Here is a 22,216-nt window from a genome sequence, read left to right as displayed (position 1 = left end):
AAACATATGAAGAACGGCTGCAGGACTTGGGTTTGGCTAGTCTAAAGAAAAGAAGAAATAGGGGAGACGTGATAACAGTATTCCAGTATTTGAGGGGCTGCCATCAAGAAGAGGGGGTCATGTTATTCACCAAAGCACCAGAGGGCAAGACAAAAGTCAAGGCTAAAAAAAAGTTTCTTTCAACATATAAATAACAGGAAAAAAGTCAAGGAAACAGTCCACTAAAGGGAGAAGTCTGTTTTGACTAGCGAAACACCTGCAACCCGCTCCTCCCTCCGTGCCGAGTGTGTCAACTAAAAATGAGAAAGGAAAATGGCCCCAGCCATGCTCATTCCCAGTGACACGAATAATCCTTTGCTATCCATCCCGAGAAAGTCCTTTATCTTGCAGTTAAAAAGTTGCAGAGATCCGGTTGCTCCGGCAGACTCTCCCTGGGCCGCTCTCAGCCCTTCAAGGGCCCGGAGAGCGCCGCGTTCACCGCCTGGCCGGGCTCGGAGCGGGGCCTCCCCCTCCCCGGAGCTGAATCCGGAGCGCCTTCTCGACCGGGGCCTCCCGGGCGCAGAAGGGCCCGCCCTCGGCCGAAGTCCACGGCCCGTTGGCTGAGCCTCCGGCCGGAAGTGCGCGCTGGGCGGCGGCCTCGCTGGAGCCGCTCCTCCCCGAGCTCCGCTGGGAACCGAGGACGCGCCGCCGCCGCCGCCGCCGCCGCCGGGATGAAGCCGAGCCGCGTTGCTGCGCTCGCCGCAGGTGGAGGGGGACCCGGGGGACGCCTGGCCCGCCAACACGCGGGCGGCCCGTGGGCGCCGGGAGGGCTGCCGGGCGCGGGCGCGGCGAGGGGCTGTTCGCGGCCCCCCTTTCGCGTCGCCGCCGCGTCATTCGGGGGCCGCGCAAGTCCCCACATTCCCCGGGGCGGCCGGCGACGCTTCGTGTAATTTGCTTGAGCAGCCGCATCGCGCGGACCAGGCAACCGCGGCTGGTTAGTCCGGGCTCCACACCCTGCCCGGGCTCCTCCGGGTCCGCCTTGGTTTGGGCTCCCGAACGGGGCTGCTCTCCTTTGCCCGGGAAACCCTCCGCGCCCCGGGATGCAGTTGGTAGCGCGGAGGCCCCCAACCCCCCGCCGGCTGGTAGGGGACCATCCCCTCTCCGCCCTCCGGTCCGCACAGCCGGAGAGGTTGGGCACCCCCGCCGTGGAGGCCCGGGGCCCAGGGCGGTTCTTCCCCTGCCCCGGGACTCATGTGCCCTCTTTTTCCTCTGGTTCTGCAGAAGCCGAGACGCCGGCGCCGCCTCCCGTGCCCCCGCAGAGGCCGAGGAAGGCCCAGGGAGCCCAGGCCCCGGTCCCGGCTCCCCCCAGCTGGGCTAGGCGCCTCCTGGGCCTTGAGTGCGCCGACCTGGCCAGCTGGCCCCGGATGGTCTGCTTGCTCAACAGACCAGCTGATCCCGCGGCGCTGGGGGTCTTCCGCTTCCTCTTCGGTGAGTTCGGCTCTGTCCAGAACCCGGCCTGGCCCAGAGACTCCAGCGGCAGAAGGGCCGCCCTGACCCTTTGGACCCCGCGGGGCCTGGTCAGGCAGCAGCAGGCCTGTGTGGCTGCGGGGCCAGTGGCCTTTGGGAGGGGCTCGGGCCAGCGGGTTCCAGGGAGGTCAGCCGCCCTTGGCTCCTGTCCTGGCACCCCTGACTTCGTTCGTTACCTCCAGCTTCAGCCCTAAGCACGAGATGACTTTTAGCTGCTCTTTAATCCCACTGTGGTTACAATGTTTATTTGCAATGCATGCTTACAATACAACAGTTGTTACGTATGATTTATTAAAATGTTAGATAAATTCTCTAGAAGAAGGTTCAAGGAGTTGTTTACCAAGTCTTCAAGTGGGATAAACTTGGGAAGTTTAGCCAAGGCTTTGGATCAAAGTGAGCTTGAATATTGTTTGGACCCTGAGGTGTACACATGCACACAACAGAACTGTGCACTTGAAAGGGAATTATCTAAATGACTTTTGTACAATTCTTTTTCCTTTTAAAAACTTTTTGTCCATTTTAACATCAAATGGACGTTAAAATAACATAATTTTAAATGATTTTAAAATATTGATTGCATTTACCAATTATCAGTGGCCACTGAGTTTATATTTAAGTTTGTAAGCGTGTCTGTGTAGAACCAGTTTGGTGAAGGGGCTGGACTAGAACGTAGGAGACTGTGACTTCCGCTTCCACCTTAGGCACACAGCCAGTCATTTCTCTTGGCCTTAGGAAGAAGAAAACTGTAAGAGGCAGTTGCCAGGAGTAAAAAATGACTATTACACTTTCTGGTTTTTAAGAAATACACATTATATGGATTGGCAATTTACTTGTATTGTAGCACACAAATTTATACTTGATTTGGGGAAAACTGCCCAAAATTTCTTTCCAAAAAAGTCATGTCAGAAATCAGAGGAAACATTGTTTGGATCTAAAAAGTTGAAATCCTTAGTGACAAATGAAAGGTTTTGTGCTATTTTCTATGGAAGGGATGTTAACATAATGTTCACTCAGCCTACCAAGAGTTTGGTTTTGATTTCATAATGTGAGGATCCAGCCATTTTTGGAAAGGGCACCATCCCCATGTGCTAGATCCTTGGAATAGCGGATGCAGCTGGATTTGGGAGGTTGTTAATGCCGGGGAGGGGGGGGAGAATGTAACCATCTGGCTTGAAGGAGGCAACGGTGCACACCCTGCAGAAGAGGTCCTCTACATCCAGTTTTATCCTGTATGGCTAACTTCCTTACATCCCTTTTTGAAGAAATTTCTGGAGAGATAGTAAGGCTTCAGCTCTACAGGAAATGGATTTTCTGGATTCTTTCCAATAGATTTCTCTCCTGGGCCTGGCACAGAAACAGCATTGGCCATTCTTGGTGGATGACCATCATCAGCACCTAGAGTATATCTTCCCCAGTCCTATTATACCTTCTACCAGCATCCAGTATCCTCCACCATGCTGTCCTTCTGGCCTGCTTGGGAAGGTTGGAGATGTTCTGCAATGCTTCTGCTTTTTTCTGAGCAGATGGCTTCAGCCAAATTATGCAGTCCTGGCTGTGGTTGCTCCAGTGTGGACTACCCAAAAGTTTCAGTCCTGTGCTATTTAATATCTATGGGAAACTGCTTTGGGATGGTTTGAGCTTCACATATACGGTCTTACCCTGGTGTTTGGAGGCTGAAAGCTGAGACTAAATCTCAGCCTTGCTGCTTGCAAATGATCAATTTAGCTTGATACTGGGCTCTAGATTAGCACTGAGTAGGGTCATGGCTCTCCCTGTTAAAGCAGATCTGTGACATGGGGGGTTCTAGATCATAGCTCCTGCTCAAACATAAAGTGGCCTGGTGATTTTGAATAAGAAAATATGAAAAACCAGATGGGTGGTGTTATTTGACTTCTGGGAATTGAACAAAATGAGAGCTGGGTGGTAAGTAAATTGGTTGCCAGCTGACCTTATGATGGGAAAGATTGACATATTTACCATAAGTCCTTCAGCATTGGTGAAAAATCACATGGACAGTGTGTGCGCAGTCTATCTCAAGCCTCTGTGCATGGCTGCATTGGGCAGAGGTTAGACTACAGAATTTCTAAGGTCACTTCCATTTTTTCTATTACATGATTCCAGTTGATTGACAGTGATCATGCAGAGTCACTTAGTAGCTCTTCTCCAGCACTCTTCCAGCCACTCAAGGATTACAGCTTGGGCCAGTATCATCCCAGTCCCTGTTTAGTGAATTCCTGGCTCAGTGTGGAAGATACAGAGAGCCTGGCCTGCTACTGTTGCTGACTCCCATTTTTCTGCTCCTGTTTCAGGTCTGCTGATGGCCTTGGACATTCCCCAAGAGCGAGGTTTGAGCTATCTGGATCACAAATACCTGGATGGGCTGCAGGTTTGTCGCTTCCCCCTCTTCAACTTCCTGGAGCCACTTCCCCTGGACTGGATGTACCTTGTCTACACAGTGATGCTGTTGGGTGAGGACCCATAGCCCACTGGGGTTGTGCACAGGGATTGGGGGTAACGTGGGTGTGCTAGCTGAGCCCCCTTTCTCTGGCATCCTGACTTTTGTGTTGTTTTCCCCCCTGGGCCTTGTTGCAATATATGTTGCTGCCCAGGGTCAGAGAGGAACACTGCAACCCAGCCCTCTCAGCCATCCCGCTGTGTGATCCCCCGGAGTTGGAAGTGAAAAGCCAGGCCTGAGAAAATGGCAGGCAGTGCAACAAACAGGAGACGTTGAACCCCCAGAGTTTCTCACGAGGTGGAGCTGGGGAAGAGGGGAAACAAGGGGATTGCTTGGGATGAAAGGAGCTGGAGTTTTATAAGGGCAGTGGTTCCCAACCTTTTCTATATCCCGCACCCCTAGAACGCTTCTGATATATTCTCGCACCCCTTACAGAAGTTCGAAACAACGGCAATGAATTATGCATATGCACTATAATTTTGAAAACCCAAGTTTTCGCACCCCTGGAATATTGTCTCGCCCCCCCCAGTTGGGAACCCCTGTATAGGGGAAAAAGAAGGTAATTAGAAAACCCTAGAAAATTTAGACAGCTCTGGCGGTTGAACATTTACTGGTTCCTGTGTAGTCCGAAGCCCACCAGCAATCAAGAGTAGCCCCATAGAAAGACAGCTTGTTCCGGAGTGGCCCCATGGAAGGACAGCCAAGGCCAGAAGAGCAGCAGAGATTCCAACTTGCCAGAGGGAGAAGACAACTGCAGTAAATAAAATCTGTCTGCTGCCAGCCATAAGAGAGTAGCAGCCAAACATAAATAAAACCCTTGATTAACTCAAGGAGTGGTTTGAGCGGAGGGCTTACAGGCTGGATTAGACATTGCCTCCGCTTGGAATACAAGTGCGGCAGTAAATTAACGTATTGTTCTTTTATTGTATACCAAACTCTTGTACAAAAGCTATAAAGAGGTGGGGAGATGAAGCTTGTTTTTCCTCTATTAGCTGAATGCTGCATAAATAATCTTGCACTACTGAAAACAAAGCCAAGAGTTTCCAGTTTGTGTTAAAGATAAAGTGAAAAAAAGTATTCACAAGAAAGTGCTGGAACTTGTCTGGTTGATCCTGAGCACCCGAGGGCCTTGGGACCACCGCTCTCACCTCCCTTGCCTCTTTCCTTAGGTGCTGTGGGCATCATGCTGGGCTGCTTTTACCGACTCAGTTGCCTCCTCTTCCTGCTGCCCTATTGGTATATCTTCTTCCTGGACAAAACCACTTGGAACAACCACTCCTACTTGTACGGCCTCCTGGGGTTCCAGCTGCTCTTCATGAATGCAGATCGCTATTGGTAAGCTTCGTTGCTCTCAGTGAGCTTTGGCAAAGCACATCTTGCCTTTTTTCCCCTTCAGATCAAGGCTTTGATAAGCAAACGTGTTTCCTGTCATTCCAGTTGCATAATTTAAATTTGACATTTGCCCCAGCTTGGAATCTGCCAGTTCCCAGTGGGGAGTCACATGCAGCAGAAGAAAACCTGCATTCCAGCCACAGAAGCTGTCACGGTAGTGAAGAAACGACTGCTACAAAACAGCACTTCAGGTGACAGAACAAACCTCAGCCCAGACCACGTATGTGCCATGCTGGATCTTCTACTTTATCACTGCCTATTTTAAATACAATGAAGGTTTCTACAAACAAAAATATGGCTGTGCCATAGGTTCACCTGTGTCCCCCCCACTGTGGCCAATCTCTACATGGAACAGGTAGAAGCCAAAGCCCTAAACTCCTTCACCTTTCACTGGTATAGGTATGTGGACGATACCTGGATCAAGATTAAAACAGGAAGTGAAAGCCTTCACCAAACACATCAACTCTGTGAACAAATACATTAAGTTCACATAGGAAGATGTAAGGAAAATAGTCTGGCTTTCCCGAACGGTGCAGTATACATTAAAGAAGAAGAAGAAGCCTTAACACTGAAGTTTACAGAAAACTTCCACACACAGATCAGTGTTTACATTTTGATTCTCACCACCCACTGGAGCACAAAATGTAAATACTGGGCTGAAGGTTTGCCTAGCAGCAAAGAAGGGGAAGAAAAGAACTAAAATACATCAAAGAAGTCTTCAGAACTTATGGCTATCCCAACTGGGCCTTCATCAAATCCAGAAAAAGACCCAGCAGGAGCTCCTCCATAACAGACAAAGAAGAGAACAACACCTGAAGCGATGTTGTTATTCCATACATTGCAGCAATATCTGAAAAGCTCAGGAGGATTTTCAACCAACTCATCATACATGCACACTTTAACCCCAAGAATACACTAAGGCAGAAGCTTGTCCACCCCAAGAATAAAACACCCAGACACAAACTGAGCAATGTAATATATGGAGTACAGTGCAGTGAGACGTGCAGATTCATACATTGGAGAAATAGAACAACCACTTCACAAATGCATGGCACAACATAGAACAAACCCATCAGGACAAGATTTAGCAATCCATCTGCATTTAAAAGACAAAGACCACTATTTTGAAGATAGCAAAGTCCACATTCTGGACAGAGAGGACCACTGGTTTGAAAGAGGGGTCAAAGAGACCATCTATGTCAACATTGAACAGCCCTCTCTCAACATAGGGGGAGGGATACACCACCACCAGAGTTCTGAAGGAGCTGGCAGATGTTATCTCCGAACCATTGCATCATATCTTTTTAAAATCCTGGAGCACCGAGGAAGTACATGAGGATTGGAAAAGGGCTGATGTGGTTCCCATCTTCAAGAAAGGAAAAAAAAACAGACCCAGGAAACTACAGACCAATCAGTCTAACATCAATACCTGGGAAGATCCTGGAAAAGATAATCAAAAAACAGATCTACGAACAACTAGAAGCAAACAGAGTTAAAACCTGTAGCCAGCATGAATTTGTTAAAAACAGATCATGCCAAACCAATCTTATTGCATTCTTTGATAAAGTGAGTAAATTCGTAGATCAGCGAAATGATGTGGACATAGTATACTTAGATTTCAGTAAGACATTTGACAAAGTAGACCACAACCTGTTGCTTAGTAAATTAGAAAAAGGTGGGATAGGCAACACCACCATCAGATGGATCTGCAGCTCGCTGACAAACCATACTCAGTGAGTAGTCCTCAATGGTACTACATCCACATGGAGAGAAGTAAGCAGTGGGGTACCACAAGGCTCTGCTTAGGCCCAGTACTCTTCAATATCTTTATCAATGACTTAGATGAGGGAATAGAAGGGGAACTCGTCAAATTTGCAGATGATAATAAACTGGCAGGAATAGCCAACACCCCAGAAGACAAGCTCAGGATCCAAAAAGATCTTGACAAACTTGAACAATGGGCTCTGTCCAACAAAATGAGTTTTAATGTGGAGAAAAGCAAAGTTTTACATTTAGACAGGAAAAATCAAAGGTTAAGTATAGATTAACCTAACCCTAACCCTGACTCAAAAACAGCAAGTGTGAGAGGGACCTTGAAGTCCTAGTGGACGATCACTTGACTATGAGCCAGCAGTGTGCAGCAGCAGCCAAAAAAGCTAATACAGTCCTTGGTTGTATAAACAGATGCATAGAATCGATCATGTGAAGTATTAGTACTGCTTTATAAATCCCTAGTAAGACCACACCTGGAATACTACAACCAATTTTGGTCACCATACTTCAAAAAAGATGTTGAAACCTTGGAAAAAGTTCAGAGAAGAGCAACTAAAATGATCAAAGACCTGGAGACTAAAACATATGAAGAACGGCTGCAGGACTTGGGTTTGGCTAGTCTAAAGAAAAGAAGAAATAGGGGTGACATGATAGCAGTATTCCAGTATTTGAGAGGCGGCCACAAAGAAGAGGGGGTCAAATTATTCTCCAAAGCTCCAGAGGGAAAGACAAGAAACAATGGTTGGAAACTGATCAAAGAGAGAAGCAACCTGGAATTAAGGAGAAACTTCCTAACAGTGAGGACAATTAACCAGTGGAACAACTTGTCTTCCGTAATCGTGGGTGCGTTCACAATTTTTGGTGTTTTGTTGAGCTGGAAATGAAGCTCAAGTAACTCCAAGGGCAGTCTGCATGAAATCCTAAAATTCTGTAGGTGACCATCTTCAAACCATAGAGAAAGCTGGTTTCAGGTGGTTATCGTCTGGATGACGGAGGAAATTAATGCTATTGTTTCCTAATTTTGACATGAAAACCAATGCTTACTTTCAATAAAACAAAACTGTTAGTATATGTTGTGCTTCAGCGAGATGAATGTAGAAGAGCAGGCAGAGCTAGTGTTGAACCTTATTTGACCAGATTCTTGTGTATAGGCATATATTATTCAGATTTTCTATTCTTCAACCTTATGAAAGGTTCTGATTCTTTGTGCCTGACAGTTATTCTGGGCTGTTTAGAATCAGCATTATCGAGGCAATGTTCAAGAGTCAAGATGTTCTTGAGGTAATTCACCCAAAGGTTTTTCCAGGGATCACTGAAGCTTTGGTTGGTTTTCAAGACTGCCTCCAGTCCCTACTCTTGCTAATGAGCTTCCTTTCCTCAGGTCTGTTGATGGTCTCTGGCATCCACGGAAGAGAAATGCTCATGTCCCTTTGTGGAACTATACCATTCTTCGCACGCAGGTATTCTCCGGAGTGGTGCCATCTTCAATCTTGGTTTTCTCTAGGAGCAAACAGGGTCTGCTTTAGGGCTAATGAATAGCTCCCAGCTAGTATTGCTTGGTCTGCATTGCATGCTGGCAACAGAGTTTCAGGAGGCCATATGGAAATGGGGAAGCCACCAGCTCTAATGTATTGTGGGTCCCACTAGACCCAGAGAAAGCCTGGAGGATGGTGAGGCAGGCCTACCTTCCTGCGATTCTGGGTTCTTAGGCTTGTGAGAGGCCCTGTCAGAGTTGCCATTCAGTTGTAATATTTAAGATGACAGAATAGGTAAATTATAACATATATTGGGAGCTACTATTTAATTTTAGGTAAGTGTAGATGCGTATAGCATGAAATAAAATTTACCATTTTTCTCATCTTTGCCCCGTCTCTGTTCTGCTTCCCCATGCTTTTCAGTGTGACATTCCAAACTCCTGTGGTTAGTTTGAATGGTGAAATTGACCATGGAAAGTTTGGCAGGAAGTTGTAACTTGGAAGCTTGTTTGGAAATGGCAGCTTTGTCTGCTGCTTCCTGTGAGACACCTGCTGCTGCTTTGGGCATTTTGCTGACTAGTTTGCCTTGGAGTCCCATGCTGTTGCCTCCTTTGTTCCTGAACAGATCTTCATCGTTTATTTCATTGCGGGCATCAAGAAGCTGGATGCTGACTGGGTGGAGGGCTACTCCATGGGCTCCCTGGGGAGGCATTGGCTCTTCAGCCCGTTCAGGTGAGTGTTGGAAATCAGGCTGCAGCAGGCGGGTGGGAGAATTGGGCTCCCTCCTCTTCCCCCATCCTGGGCATTGCAACTTTAGATGAAGCCATCTGCCTGGTCCCTCAGGTTGTTGCTTTCAGAGGAACTGACCAGCTTATTAGTGGTGCACGGTGCAGGGCTTGTGTTGGATCTTACTGCTGGCTTTCTGCTGTTCCTGGATGCCACCCGCCCCGCTGCCCTTTTCTTCGTCTCCTACTTCCATTGCATGAACTCCCAACTTTTCAGTATTGGTAAGTTCTGCAGTATCCAACTGTTCCTTTAAGAAGCCACAGGAGAACTTATAAAAGTAGGATGTTGAGTGATAAGTGTTATGTTAACAAGGGTTAAGACTGGACTTTAGTTCGAATCTATTTTTGTGAGGAGTGGTTAATGCCTGTAAAAACTGCTCATCTGGAATGAATAATGGTGCCTTCTACAAGATTAACAAGCCTTTGTTAAAGGTGGATTATCTTATATAGTATTGTTTGTTGGTACAGATTTAGTGTATGTTTGAAGGAAAACCAATACCACTTTTTGTAGCAGTAATGCTTTGGGTTAAAACGTAGAAGACTCGGGTTCAGTTCAGCCTACAATTGTGGGTGTCTTTGAGGCAGTCACTCTCGGCCCAGCCTGCCTCACAGAGATGGTCTTTTGGGGATAAAGTGTAGGGAGATGCCCACCAAGATGCCTTCAGCTCTTGGAGGAAAGGAAGGCAATGGATTTAACAAAGTTTTAAATAAATCTCAGTCTGGGTTGTTCACATGACCAGAAACAGTTCCAACAGATTTCAACAAGAGTCTCTCCTGAGCACATCTGAAGATGCTGGGTGTCCAGGCAGATATTTATGTATGCAAAGCAGATGATCTGTCTTTTGAGTGAGCAGCCTACAACTGTCCTTCCATCATACTCCCAACGTTTCATCCCAAAGGCATGTTTTCTTACACCATGCTGGCCACCAGCCCACTCTTCTGCTATCCAGACTGGCCACGTCGACTGATTGCCAGGTTCCCTGCCTGCTTCCAAAAGTTTCTGCCACTTACCAAGCCTCCGCAGCAGAGTCTGGAGTGTGTTTATCTGGAAACGGAGCAGCAAAGGCCAAGGGGAGCAGCTAGGAAATTGGGGCTGCGGCAGAAGCTCGGTGCCATTTTTACTATCCTGTATATCTTGGAGCAGTTCTTCCTACCTTACTCACACTTTATTACCAAGGTGAGAAAGAACCTAAGTATTTTTTAAAATATAAGTTGTTTTTGAACTAAAAGGTTTAGACTGGATAGTATTTGACTGATGACATTTTCCATAGTTCAGGTCCTGACAAGGTGGAGCTCACCAAGGGACAGAAAAGATGGAGCCCCTCCTCATAGCAGCATCCCAGCCACGGAAAGGGAGGGTCCTGAGCTTGAACGTGGGTGGGAAGCCCCTAGTTACACTTGAATCAAGGCTGCGTGGTTGAGTTCCAGTTCCATATAGTTTTAGTAGCCCAAATAGCCCCAAGGAGTCTGAGATAGGGGAACTTGGGGACTGTCCACGGGATGAGAAGTGCTTCTTATTCTGGGAATAGTCAACTCTGCCCCTAATAATCCTCCCTACAGGGCTACAACAACTGGACAAATGGGCTCTACGGCTACTCATGGGACATGATGGTCCATTCACGCTCCCATCAACATGTGAAGATTACTTACCGTGACAGTCACACCGGGGAGATTGGCTATCTGAACCCTGGGGTCAGTCTCTCTTTCCTTTCAATGTGCACTAAAATGATACAACCTGGAGTAACAATGCCTTGTTCAAACAAAGATGTGAACATTTCTTTTGTGCTGTACAGCAGTTTACCACACATTAGGTTGCCTGCTGCATGTGTGTTTGTAAAAAAGCCGTGTGTCATGAGTGAGATGGAGTCTATACAACTTTCTGTGCAGAAGCAATAAATGTGCATGGTTGTGTTTGGAGAGACAATTTCTTTAGTGGTCTTCAAGAGGAAATCCTTCCCATTGGTGCCTGCAGAGATTATGATTTTTTGATACAATTTTATGTAATCACAAATGTTTTTGAAGAACTATGTTCTTGGATTAGGACATCCCAAGGCTGTCCTTCCAAAACAATGTATATTATGGATCCAAGAATTTGAAAATTTTAACAACTTTGTTAAGATTTTCTTTCCCTTGTTTCCACTGGTACTACTCCTTCTTTGTTCCCTTTGTTTAATGGGCCCCTAACTAGTCTTTTCCAGATTGTTTAGCTCCTTCACGTAATAATATAATCTAATGGGTATTGTTCTACTAAGGATTGATTGTAGGAGCAAGTACTGAAGCTCAGTGAAGAACCAGCTCCCGCTTTCTCCCTTGTGGCTGTTCCCAGAAGGGCAGCTTTACAGTATTTCCAATTTGCTGTCTGGCCTGCTGGTGCTAGTGGATAAGACTGAAATAAAACCAGTTGCCCAGAATATTTTTCATATGTGAGAAGACCAGCTTTGTTTGAATCTGTGAAACTGGAAAAGTTTTCTCTGCAAGCTTTGTCTCTGGGCTCCTGAACGCTTTAGTGGCCATTGTCTATGGCAGTGATCCCCAACCTTTCTGGCTTTGTGGACCGGTGGGGGGAAAGAGCAAATGATTCCATGTGAACGGCAGACGTGTGCATGCACACAGCTCCATTTGTGCTCACACAAATAATGCTTCACACGCATGCGCGAGTGCCCGCCGCTCACACAAATGGAGCTGCGAGCATGCCTGATGCTTGCGCTGCCTGGTTCCGAACAAGCCACAGCCCAGTACCAGCGCTTGGGGAATCCCTGGACTTTGGGAAGCATCCATCTGAAGTGCTTGTCCTGATTGAGCTCTTCTTGCTCTTGTGAGCCATCTTTTTTAGAAAGACTGTCCTAATTTTATTCCCATTAAAACAGTCCTGTGAAAAGTGGGGGGACAGCGATCCAAATTGTGCAGGCAGATTGGTGACTGTGTCTCTGTGTTCATCAGACTGAAAACTATTGGAGACCAACCAACAGTTAGTTTCCTGCTTGAATTGCCAGAGTGGGTTCCTGTCCAAAACATCTTGTCGGGGAATATTCAAAGTATCTTTTTTTTTTTCAGACTATGTTAGATTTAATAGGTTGGTAATTTTAGCTTCTTTCTGTTACAGTCTACTCATCTTCAGTGTTTTTAATTCTTTTATCACAATGGATGAGGATACTTTCTGTTCAATCATGTCCGATTCTTGGTGATTCTATGAACCAATTCTCTCTGCATTTTTTGATCTTGTACAGCTTTCAGTCATTTTATGATCTGGCTTTTGTCGGCTCTACACGGTGTGTAGACACCGTGTTTCTTGGCAGCATTGTTTCCCTCTAACCCTTCTGAGAAGAACTGTCTTTTCCAGTGAGTTTGAGTGTATAATGTGGCCAAAACAGAGGTAGTTCTCGACTTACGACCAGTTGCGTACCAACCGTTCGATGTTACAGTGGCCTCAGAAAGAGTTCTTTGTGGCCTATAAAGCATTTTCAATGATTGCAAAACATGGCAATCCCACCTCCCCAGTCATGGGATCGTATTCTGGGTGCTTGGCCACCTGTTTTCACTTGCCCCTGGTTGCCAAGATAATATGACTGCCATGTGTAATCTTCTCTGCTTCCCCAGAAATTCAATGGGGACACAGGCTGGAAAAGTTGCAAGCCTACTAAGAGGACTTCCTCTCATCTTTAGGGGCTTTCCACCTCAAACACAAGGTCCAAAAGTGGTTTCCAAAGAGAAACAAAATTAATTTAATAAATAAATAAATAAATAGTGTTCTTTTCTTTAATCAAAGCAGTCAGTTTAGCCATCTCTGCTAACTCCATCAACTTTTGCAGCCATTTGTCCATTGTGGGAATCAAAGTATCCTTCCATTTTTGTGCATATGCACCCCTCTTTCTATCTTGACCCCATCGGTACCTCCATACCGTATTCTCACAATGGTTTCCTGATTTGTATACAGTGACTGCACCAACTTCCCCAGATTTGTTGGCACCCCCAGATCTTCTGGGGCTCTCCACAACTTGACACAATCAACACAATTGAAGGCTTTCTTACAGCCAATAAAGCAGATGTTATTTTGATAATCTTGAGATTTTTCCATGATTCTGCATTGGTTGTAATATGGTCACTAGTGTCACAACCCTTTCTAAAGCCAGCTTGAACTTCTGGCAATTTCTTTTCGAAGGTCAGTGCCAGATGTTGTATGATCTTAAGAAGAAACTTAGTAGCATGAGGGATGAGGGCAGTTATGCATTAATTGGAGCAGTCCTTGGAGTTTCCATCCAATGGAATGGAATGAAATGAACACTGATGGTTTCCAATCCTGTGGCCATGTGTTTGTTTCCCAGTTTTTTTGGCCCAAGGCTGTGATGGTTGTGGCTTAGCAATTTTGCAGTGATGATATCAACACCTGGGGCCTTGTTCTTTGGCAGTTAGCTCATTGCCCACATGTTTCTTCCTAAAGGGTGGCTGGTTCTGTTTCTACTCTCCTTTTCTCATCGCCCAGCCTCCTCAGGGTATCTTTGTTGCTGCCATCCAGTTCTTCTCTACATTTCCTCTCCATCTGTTCTTGAAACTTTGTTGACCAGACAGCTCTTTCCCTTGCTAGTTTTTGATGATGCTTTTATGAGAAGGTGTTCAAATCCTTTTGTCTTGGGCAAATGCATTCCTGGTGTGGCCCTTCAGGAAGGCCTCTTCTAGATGCTTCCAACGCTGATCTTAGCAAACTGTTGGCAGATTCCTGAAATCTTGTGGAATTTTTTTCTAGTTGTTGCTTCTGATTTTATGGCTTTCCAAAAATAGAGATCATTCAGGCAGCTAACCTGGTTACAACCAAGATTTTTCTCTTTTTGAACATCTCTTTTATGTACCCCTAAGTTAAAAGCAATGAAGTTTGGAAGGTGATGGGGAAAGAAAATCTGTTGAGAAGCCCATCCAGATTCAAATTCAAGCTCATGTCAGTCGCACTGTGGCTATCACAGCAGCTACTCAGTATCCCCTGAACAGAACTTTCCAAATTATTGGAAGGCCCTTTAATTGTGCCAATTAAAAGATTTAGTGACGTCCACAGTAGCTGGGGATGAAGACATTTGCAAGACACTTGGAAGTTAAATTTCTGATATTTCTTGGAATTTGGATCCTTGATGACTATAACAGTATCAGTGGAGAGATGCAGAACAATATCTCTGCCAGTCAGATGGGATTATTTTAATGTATTGGGGCTGTGGAGTGGAGTCTTTGGCAGAGCCTGGACTATCCCTTGTATGCTTAATCTGTATTTGCTCTTCCAGCTCTTTTAACATATTTTGAACCAACAAGAATATATTGCACTTCGGACCTGGAGCCACAAACAAGCTTCAGAGTACCAAAGTACATCTTTTCCTGGGCCTATACACTCGCTGTGCAATTCCCCCCCAAAATACATGTTTATACTGAGGAGGATCTGAAAGCATTTAGCAAGATACAGTATGAGCCCAGGAAAAGACACCACTCTTTTAAGGAGGCTCCCCAGAGTTGAAGTCTAAGCTCCCTCCCACTCTTTGAAGACCTTTTAAGTTTAGGATCTATTCTAAAGCATAGCGCACAGCTGCTTTAAGTCATATTAAAAAAAATACACTGGGTTTTTGAGACACTGCATGCTCATATTGAAGGAAGAGGAGGAGGACTTGGATATCCCAGAGACCAGCATCGCTGGTTAATCTGTATATACTTATATCTAAATATAGACTGGATAAATAGACATGGTCTTATTACCCTCCCCACAATGTTCTACTGTGCAACCCATAATTGAGACTCTTGCTCCTTCTAGCTTTCCTATGGAACAAAGCTCCATATCCTTAAAAAAGGCCATGCCTGTTTAGCAGTCAGGACAAAATATCCCAATGAACTATGTTTATTGCCTGTGATAGCGACCTTGGAAGTTACCCTTCTGATTTGGACTTAGAAGTCTGATCCCCAGCCTCCGCTGCAATGACCCATCCAATGCTCTGCACCCCCCTTCCTTTCTTTCCCCTCCCCCCTCTCGCCCTTCCTTCTGCCAACTGCACGCCTGTTTTCCAGCTGAGATCTGTATATATTGGAGCAGGTCTTCACGCAAAGCCGGCGCTGGAAGGACCATGCAGACATGCTGAAGCAGTATGCCACTTGCCTCGGTCACTTGTTGCATAATTACAATGTCTCAGAACCGGAGATCTACTTTGATGTTTGGGTTTCCATCAACGATCGTTTCCAGCAAAGGTTAGTGAGACAGCAGACGGGCATACCTATCTGCAAATTGTGCCAATTGTTTAAAAAAAACCATGTAATTTAGTTACAGAATCTTCAACAAATGTTGCTTCTGAGCAAAGTGTTCTTTTGGGAATTTGTCATGCTGAAACATAAAAATTGCAAAATTGGGATTATTGAAAAAGTAGCCCTCATTTGGGGAGATTATGGGAAGAGGTTGGGATTGGCTAGAGAAGGGGACGTTGCTTCCAGTCCTAGAAAGGAACAGAGACCAAATCTTGGATAATGTTTAAAACATAAAGTTAGCACCATAGTATATAGTAGCATAATTTGTTTTTTGTATTTATGTAACGTTTTACCTGTCCCTATAGATGTTTTAATTTTTTTATATCTATATATCTATCTTTTAAAAATGTATTTTTGTTTTTTAATTTTGCGTAATTTTTGTTTTAATATTTTTTTGTTTTTTTAATAATTATCAGTTGTTTGTATCCCATCCTCTTTCTGGTGGCTTATGATCCTATGAAAGTTTTGTTTGATATATTGGCATAATCCCTGGCTTCTATTCTATTCAGGAAAATGATGTATAGAAATATGATAACTTCATTGGCTTGGACAGGCAAAGAGGAGGATGGGTTGGTTCTTTCCACTGATCCATTGGTCCCTGGGCCATTTCTCCTGAATTTAATATTTTCTCATTCATGTTTTTCCCAGGCTCTTTGATCCAAACACTGATATTGTACAAGCCCACTGGTCCCCCTTCCAGAAGACTCCATGGCTGAAGCCTCTTCTAATTGATTTGTCACCCTGGAGGACCAAACTGACGGAGATTGAAAAGTCGCTGGACAACCAGACCGAGGTTGTCTTCATTGCGGATTTCCCAGGTACCGAGTTGCTTGTATGTTCTCTTAGAACCGGATCTTTGTTTTAAGCCAAGTCTATATGGTGGACGTTGCTTGAATACGAAAGTCTTCCTTCTAGGGCTAGGGTGACGACCCTGACTCTGGCTTCCTCACTGGGGAGGGTTCTCCCATACACCTGCATGTAGGTGAAGACATAAGCCAGGAAGAAACCCCCTAGGGGAACCAGCTTTGGCTCCTCCGGTGGGGCTCTCCCTCTGGGGGCTAGTGGAGAGTTCCCCCCCCCAGAGCTGCTGGCCACTCTTCTGTCGGGGTGGCTGTCACTGTTTCCATAGAGCCAGTTGCCCCTGCCATGGCTTCGGTCATCCCCAACTCGCTCCCACTGCACTCGGCTTCTTCCAGCTGTTCTCTCCTCCTACTCCTGCGCTGTCCAGGCTTCTTTAGGTCCTGAAAGGCTTCAACCAAGTATTGCACGACTTGCTTCAGGATCTGGTTAGTTGATTCCTGCTCTCCTTTGGATTCGTCCTCCTCATCAGAGAGCAGCTCCATCTTCCTTTTCCAGCCTTTCTTCCGGCTACCTCAGGTGAATGTTACTCACTGCGCTTTTCCCTTCCACTCTTCCCTCTTCCCTACTCCGACCGACCATCTCAGTTTCATGGAGCTTTCTGCTGTGACCATCTCTTCCATCCATCCGGTGGAGCTTTCTTCTGGATGGGTCACCATCTAGTCAGCCGCTACGTCTTCTAGTGCCAGGGTGACCACCCTGACTTTCTCCTCGTCCGTTGGCAATGTCTTCCCATATATTTGCATGTAGGTGAAGACCTGGGCAAGGAAGAACCCCAATCTTTTGGGATTCCTGTCGAATTTCACCCCCAACGGTATCGGCTTCACCTCCACGGGCTGAGGCGGCCCCTCTCTGGGTCTTTGGGGAGGGCGCACTCACTGTAGGGCTGCTGCAGGGGGAGGGAAACTGCCGCTGCCACCTCGGGCACCACTGGTTCTTCTTCATCAGCTCTTTCCTTCGCTTCTTCCTCCAACCCTGGGCGCCCCTTCAGCTGGGCTTTTCATTCCTCAAGGAACCCTCTCACGTATTCCACGGTTTGCTTTAGGACTGCCTCCACCAGCTCCAATTTGGGATCCACTTTCTCGGGGGGGGGGGGCGCTCTGGATTTTTCTTTTTAGCTTTTTTCTTTCCACCGCCTTGTGTGATGGCCACTTTCTGAGCCTTTCCTTCCCAGTCCTTTTTCTTTCCGACCCCGAGGGACCACCTCGCCCGATCTCCTTCTACCGAGGGTCCAGCCTCTTCCAGGTCCCTGGAAGTGCCTTCCTCGGGGTCTGCCAGAGCGTCAGCTTTGCTCCAGGTCTCTATTTCAGCCTCTTCCATTTTGCTGGTAGGAAGGGACAGGTTGATTGCGACCCACCTCAGTAGGGCAACTGCCTCTTTTTGGATAAAGCACTTTTGGGTGCTCGGCCTGCCATTTCTCCCTGGTATTCCTTAAATGGGACCTCTTAACCTATTTGGCAGAAAGTCAGAAAGGACACTGACTCATAAAATTCCTCACTGTCATTGTCTACAAATAATGCTCCAAATATGGGAAGTAGGCCAGATGAGATTAGAGCAATATGATGTAATGGGTATAATGGAGATGACTTCCATAATTGGCATTCCCAAATGTTCAACTAAACATTTAATATTTAGAAAAAACTTCCCAATACAGGTAGTCCTCTCTCGACTTACAACCTTTCATTTAGTGACCGTTTGAAGTAACGATAGTGACTTAGGACAGTCTTTCACCTCATGGTCATGTGATCAAAATTCAGACACTTGACAATTGGCTCATGTTTATGATGGTTGCAATGTCCTGGGATCATGTGATCCCTTTTTGTGGCTTTCTGACAAGCAAAATCAATGGGGAGGCCAGATTCACTTGACAACCGTGTTATTACTTAACAACTGCAGTGATTCACTTAACAACTGTGACAAGAAAAGTCATAAAATGGGGCAAAACTCACTTTACAACTGTCTCCCTTAGCAACAGAAATGTTGGGATCAGTTGTATTCATAAATTGAGGATTACCTGTAGTAAGAACATTGAACTACTGAAGAAGCGGTATGACTCCTCTTTCCTGGATGCCTTCAAGCCTTGTTCTCCTTCAGGATGTTTTAGTTGGATTCCTACCTAAGCTGCAGGTTGGCTCCATCTACTCTTTTGTCTCTCTGAGTTGACCTTGGCTACTAAGGTGAAGCTCTTCCATCTTGAGGCCCGTATTTACCTCGTTGCTTCTTGATGTCAGCCAGCCACAATGAAGATGGCTCTCTTGTCAGCTGGGGAGCTGCTGAGATGTGGGAAGAACGTGGACCTGGGTGCTTCCGTGGACTTTGCTGTTCACATTTGGTTGTCCATCTCCATGGCAGGGCTGCACCTGGAGAACTTTGTGAGCGAGGACCTTGGTAACACCAGTCTCCATTTGCTGAAAGGGGAAGTCACAGTGGAGATTGTCAGTTCACAGAAGAATTATACACTGCAAGAGGGAGACAAGATCCAGGTGAGGGCCAGGCTGAATGTTGTGTGGGGAGAACACTTTCCTGTGCAGTTGATGTGCTGATTCCCCCCCCCCCAAAGAAGAGGGAAAATAGATAATATCACCTCCCCCATTCCCACAGAACAGGATCTCATAACACAATGAGAAACTACATCAGGAGAGGGCAGCCATAGGTGGGTGTGACCTACAGATCTGGACTCAGGTTTCAGATGGAAGATTGGGATAACCAGTTGGAGGTTTCTCTTTGCCTCCTAAAGAAACATCTCAACAGTGCTGTGTTTCACTATTCACAATGACAATGCAGCGAGATTAAATGGTTTTGCTGGAAGAGAAGGAAGGGAGGGGGGGCTTCCCTGTCCTGCCCAGCGAAAGAGTCTGCCAAGGGTTGGAAGAAGCATGGCACCATAAGTCCATGTGTGCGTGCATATGTCTGTGTGTATGGATCTACACACACACACACACACCTGTATGCAGATAGATCTGCACAGCTAGCTATTGCCCCTGTGCAGTCCACCTGTTGCCAGTTGGAGTTGGGTTGCCCTGTGCATCTTCAAGTGCCAGCTCCTCTCACAAGCTGGGCTATCTGGGAAGGCATATTACTCACCAACTTTAGGACCGGCCTAGATACCGAGGCTCCCCCGGCCCTTAGGAAGGGAGCCCTCTGCTGCTTAGGGGCTGTCCCCAGCTGCCTTTGGCTGTCCAGAGCCTTTGCCATATTCTCTTCTTGGTCACAGCTGCCAGCCGGGGAGTACCACAAAGTCTTCACAGTCTCTCAGGAGCCCTCCTGCTACATGTATCTCTACGTCAACACAACCGAGGTGGCTCTTGAGCAGAACTTCACTCGACTTCAGGAGTTGCGGGAGAAAGTTCAGAACGGGACTGGTAAGCCTGCAAACAAGCCGGGTGTCCGGACAGGCCCTCCGCGTATCAACCCTGGACTGTGACTTTTTTCTCTGTAGATGTTTCACCTTCTAAAACCTGTTTTTGTCCCTTCCCTCTTCGCAGAAACGGAGCCTCTCCCCCCAGAGTTGCAGCCTATCTTGGAAGATTCTCTGGAAAACGTGACGCAGGCAGATCCGGTGGTTCAGGCTTTCCTCCACCGCCAGAGGCGCTTGGAGGAGCTGCAAAGGAGACGCAACGTCACCCTGGCCGAGCGGCTGCAGCGTCTCGTCAGCAAGAAGTACTTCATTTTCCGCAGGAGGTGAGAGGAGCTTTTGGGTGGGTGGGGGTCCTGCTGGGTGCTTTCCACATTCTCTCTGTATTAAATAATTTTATTACAAGTTTTAGTTAAAATAGTAATACAAGATAATACAAACTAAAAAAAAAAGAAAAATATAAAACCAGAATAAAGGGTGCAAGAAAACAGAAAATTAAAGAACAATAGAAAATAAAATACTAAGAAAGTGACTTCCCACCCTCATCATGCCAAGTATAAACAATTTCATGATCTCTTCCTTTCCTGTAAATTAATAGATAAAAATCTCCCATAACTCCTAACTCTGGGCAAATCCAATAAATATCATCTTCTCCAGTCTGGGTATCAGCAAAAAAACCTAAAGCAGACTTTTGTGTGGGATGTGCATTTTTACAACTCTTGTGCTCTTCAAAAAAAAGCTCAGTTTGGATTGGGTTGTGTGCTCCTCCTGACAGTTTCTCCCTGGTTTTGCCCACAGCCTCCTGATGACCTGCATCTCCCTGCGGAACCTGGTGTGGGGCCGCCCCCCCCTCCCTCAGCTGGCCCAGGAGGTGGCCTATGCCAACATGCAAGAGGCCAGCCAGCAGGAGATGGCACCGCAGGGGCCGGAGCGCTCAGACCTCTGAAAGTCCTCACTGCCTCAACCACCGCCAGGAGCAGGAAGGTCTTTCTGTGGGCCAAGGGCAGCGGGATGTAGCCAGGCCTAAGTCGCCCTCTGTTGCTTAGCCAGAGCCCACTCCTCTTCCAGATGCCCTCTTTCTGAGACTGGGGGAATGGGGTCTGAGCCAACGTGATCCTCTCCTGCCCTAGACAGAGGGTAGAACTTACCCTTGCAGAAAATGTTGCAGGCAGGAAGAGGGAGGGCAGACTTTGTGGGCCCAGCTGGCCAGACCAATTATAATCCCTCTTTGATGGAAGGAGATCAAAGATCCCACTTTTAAAACAGTTGTCTTTTCTTTGGTGGGCCTCATCATCCCACTGCGCAGCTGCGAGAAAGGATTTGGGCAGAGGGGCTGCTTTTAGGATACTGTGGCAGTTCCTTTATTAGGACTGATTTAATAAGCCAAGGGGGTTTCAGTTCTTTGCTGCCATGTGGCCAGCTAAGCAGCTTGTGGGTGGGAGAGAAAGGAATGTTTGAATCCAGCCAGAAAGCCGGTCCGGCTGGCCATTTCCTAATAGCTGCCTTGCTCCTCAGTGGATTTTAGAATTTCCTCTCTCGGCTTTCTGGCATTTCTGTTTGCTACGGATGCTGAGCCAAGGATCTCTTCTCCGGTCATGAGGCATCTCTCCTTCACTCATAGCCCCTATCCCATAATACTCCGTACTTGAGATCAGGCCTAGCAACATAAACCCATAGGCATTCTCAGTTTCTTTAGAGTTTTACAAGGAAAAGGGCTGGCTACATTTTATGTGATTAAGACAAAATGAGTCTCATTTTTTAAATTAAAAATTATATTGTGCAAAAGTCTGTGTGTTCTTGATATCTAAACTGTGCAAGTCAATGTTTCTGTCATTAGCTGAGTCTTCAGGCTGTAAGAAATCATTGGCCGCCAGCATCTGATGGCCGCCATCTTTCCTTTTCCTTCTCTTCCTCCATTCATGTCTCCTGGCAACTTTGATTCTTCTTCATGGATGGAAATGTCTGTAGCAGGCCTTTAAGTAAGTTGCTCTTACCATATATACAGTGGATATAAGAAGTCTACACAGCCCTGTTAAAAAACAGCCAGTTTTTAATTGAATTGAATAGCTTATACGTTACATTAAAGATGGGAAAATTCTGAAGTGATTTATCTTGGTCTGATTTTTTTACATATCAAAAACCTGGCATTTTTATATCCACTATAGCAAATGGCAACCCTTGTCCTATAAAGCTAGAAGGAGACAGTGGTCAATTAGGAAATTATTACATTTAATAAAAGTCTGGCAGGTCTGGTAAAAGACCTAGTATACTTACTTTCACTAAAAATTAAAATGAAACAAAAGCACCAAAATACACTCTTTTAAAAATAACATAAAACTGAAAGAAAGGCTTT

At 46.2% G+C, this 22,216-nt stretch overlaps 1 protein-coding gene across 1 annotated transcript; it reads left to right on the top strand.

Annotated features, from left to right (window-relative positions):
• Positions 1-1,079: 1,079 nt before the first annotated feature.
• On the top strand, positions 1,080-21,953 carry GGCX (gamma-glutamyl carboxylase). Its single transcript, XM_029283168.1, has 14 exons — positions 1,080-1,467; positions 3,750-3,974; positions 5,131-5,296; positions 8,508-8,586; positions 9,227-9,333; positions 9,445-9,608; positions 10,286-10,563; positions 10,947-11,078; positions 15,445-15,596; positions 16,299-16,468; positions 18,861-18,991; positions 19,723-19,870; positions 19,994-20,189; positions 20,662-21,953. The coding sequence occupies exons 1-14, from the start codon at positions 1,080-1,082 to the stop codon at positions 20,807-20,809; spliced, it is 2,484 nt and encodes an 827-aa protein (XP_029139001.1). The 3' UTR covers positions 20,810-21,953.
• Positions 21,954-22,216: the final 263 nt, after the last annotated feature.

Source organism: Protobothrops mucrosquamatus, unplaced genomic scaffold (genome assembly GCF_001527695.2).
Source record: "Protobothrops mucrosquamatus isolate PMUCROS unplaced genomic scaffold, P.Mucros_1.0 scaffold31, whole genome shotgun sequence".
NCBI classification, from domain to species: Eukaryota; Metazoa; Chordata; class Lepidosauria; order Squamata; family Viperidae; genus Protobothrops; species Protobothrops mucrosquamatus.
The sequence above is the reverse complement of the archived record's forward strand: the minus strand, read 5'-3'. Positions and strand labels throughout refer to the sequence as shown.

Bases quoted from the DNA above. Each gene is read 5' to 3' on its own strand.
- GGCX (XM_029283168.1), top strand. From the start codon at position 1,080: ATGCAGTTGGTAGCGCGGAGGCCCCCAACCCCCCGCCGGCTGGTAGGG. The intron at 8,587-9,226 runs GTATTCTCCGGA...GTTCCTGAACAG, and splicing joins ATACCATTCTTCGCACGCAG to ATCTTCATCGTTTATTTCAT. The intron at 16,469-18,860 runs GTACCGAGTTGC...TCTCCATGGCAG, and splicing joins CTTCATTGCGGATTTCCCAG to GGCTGCACCTGGAGAACTTT.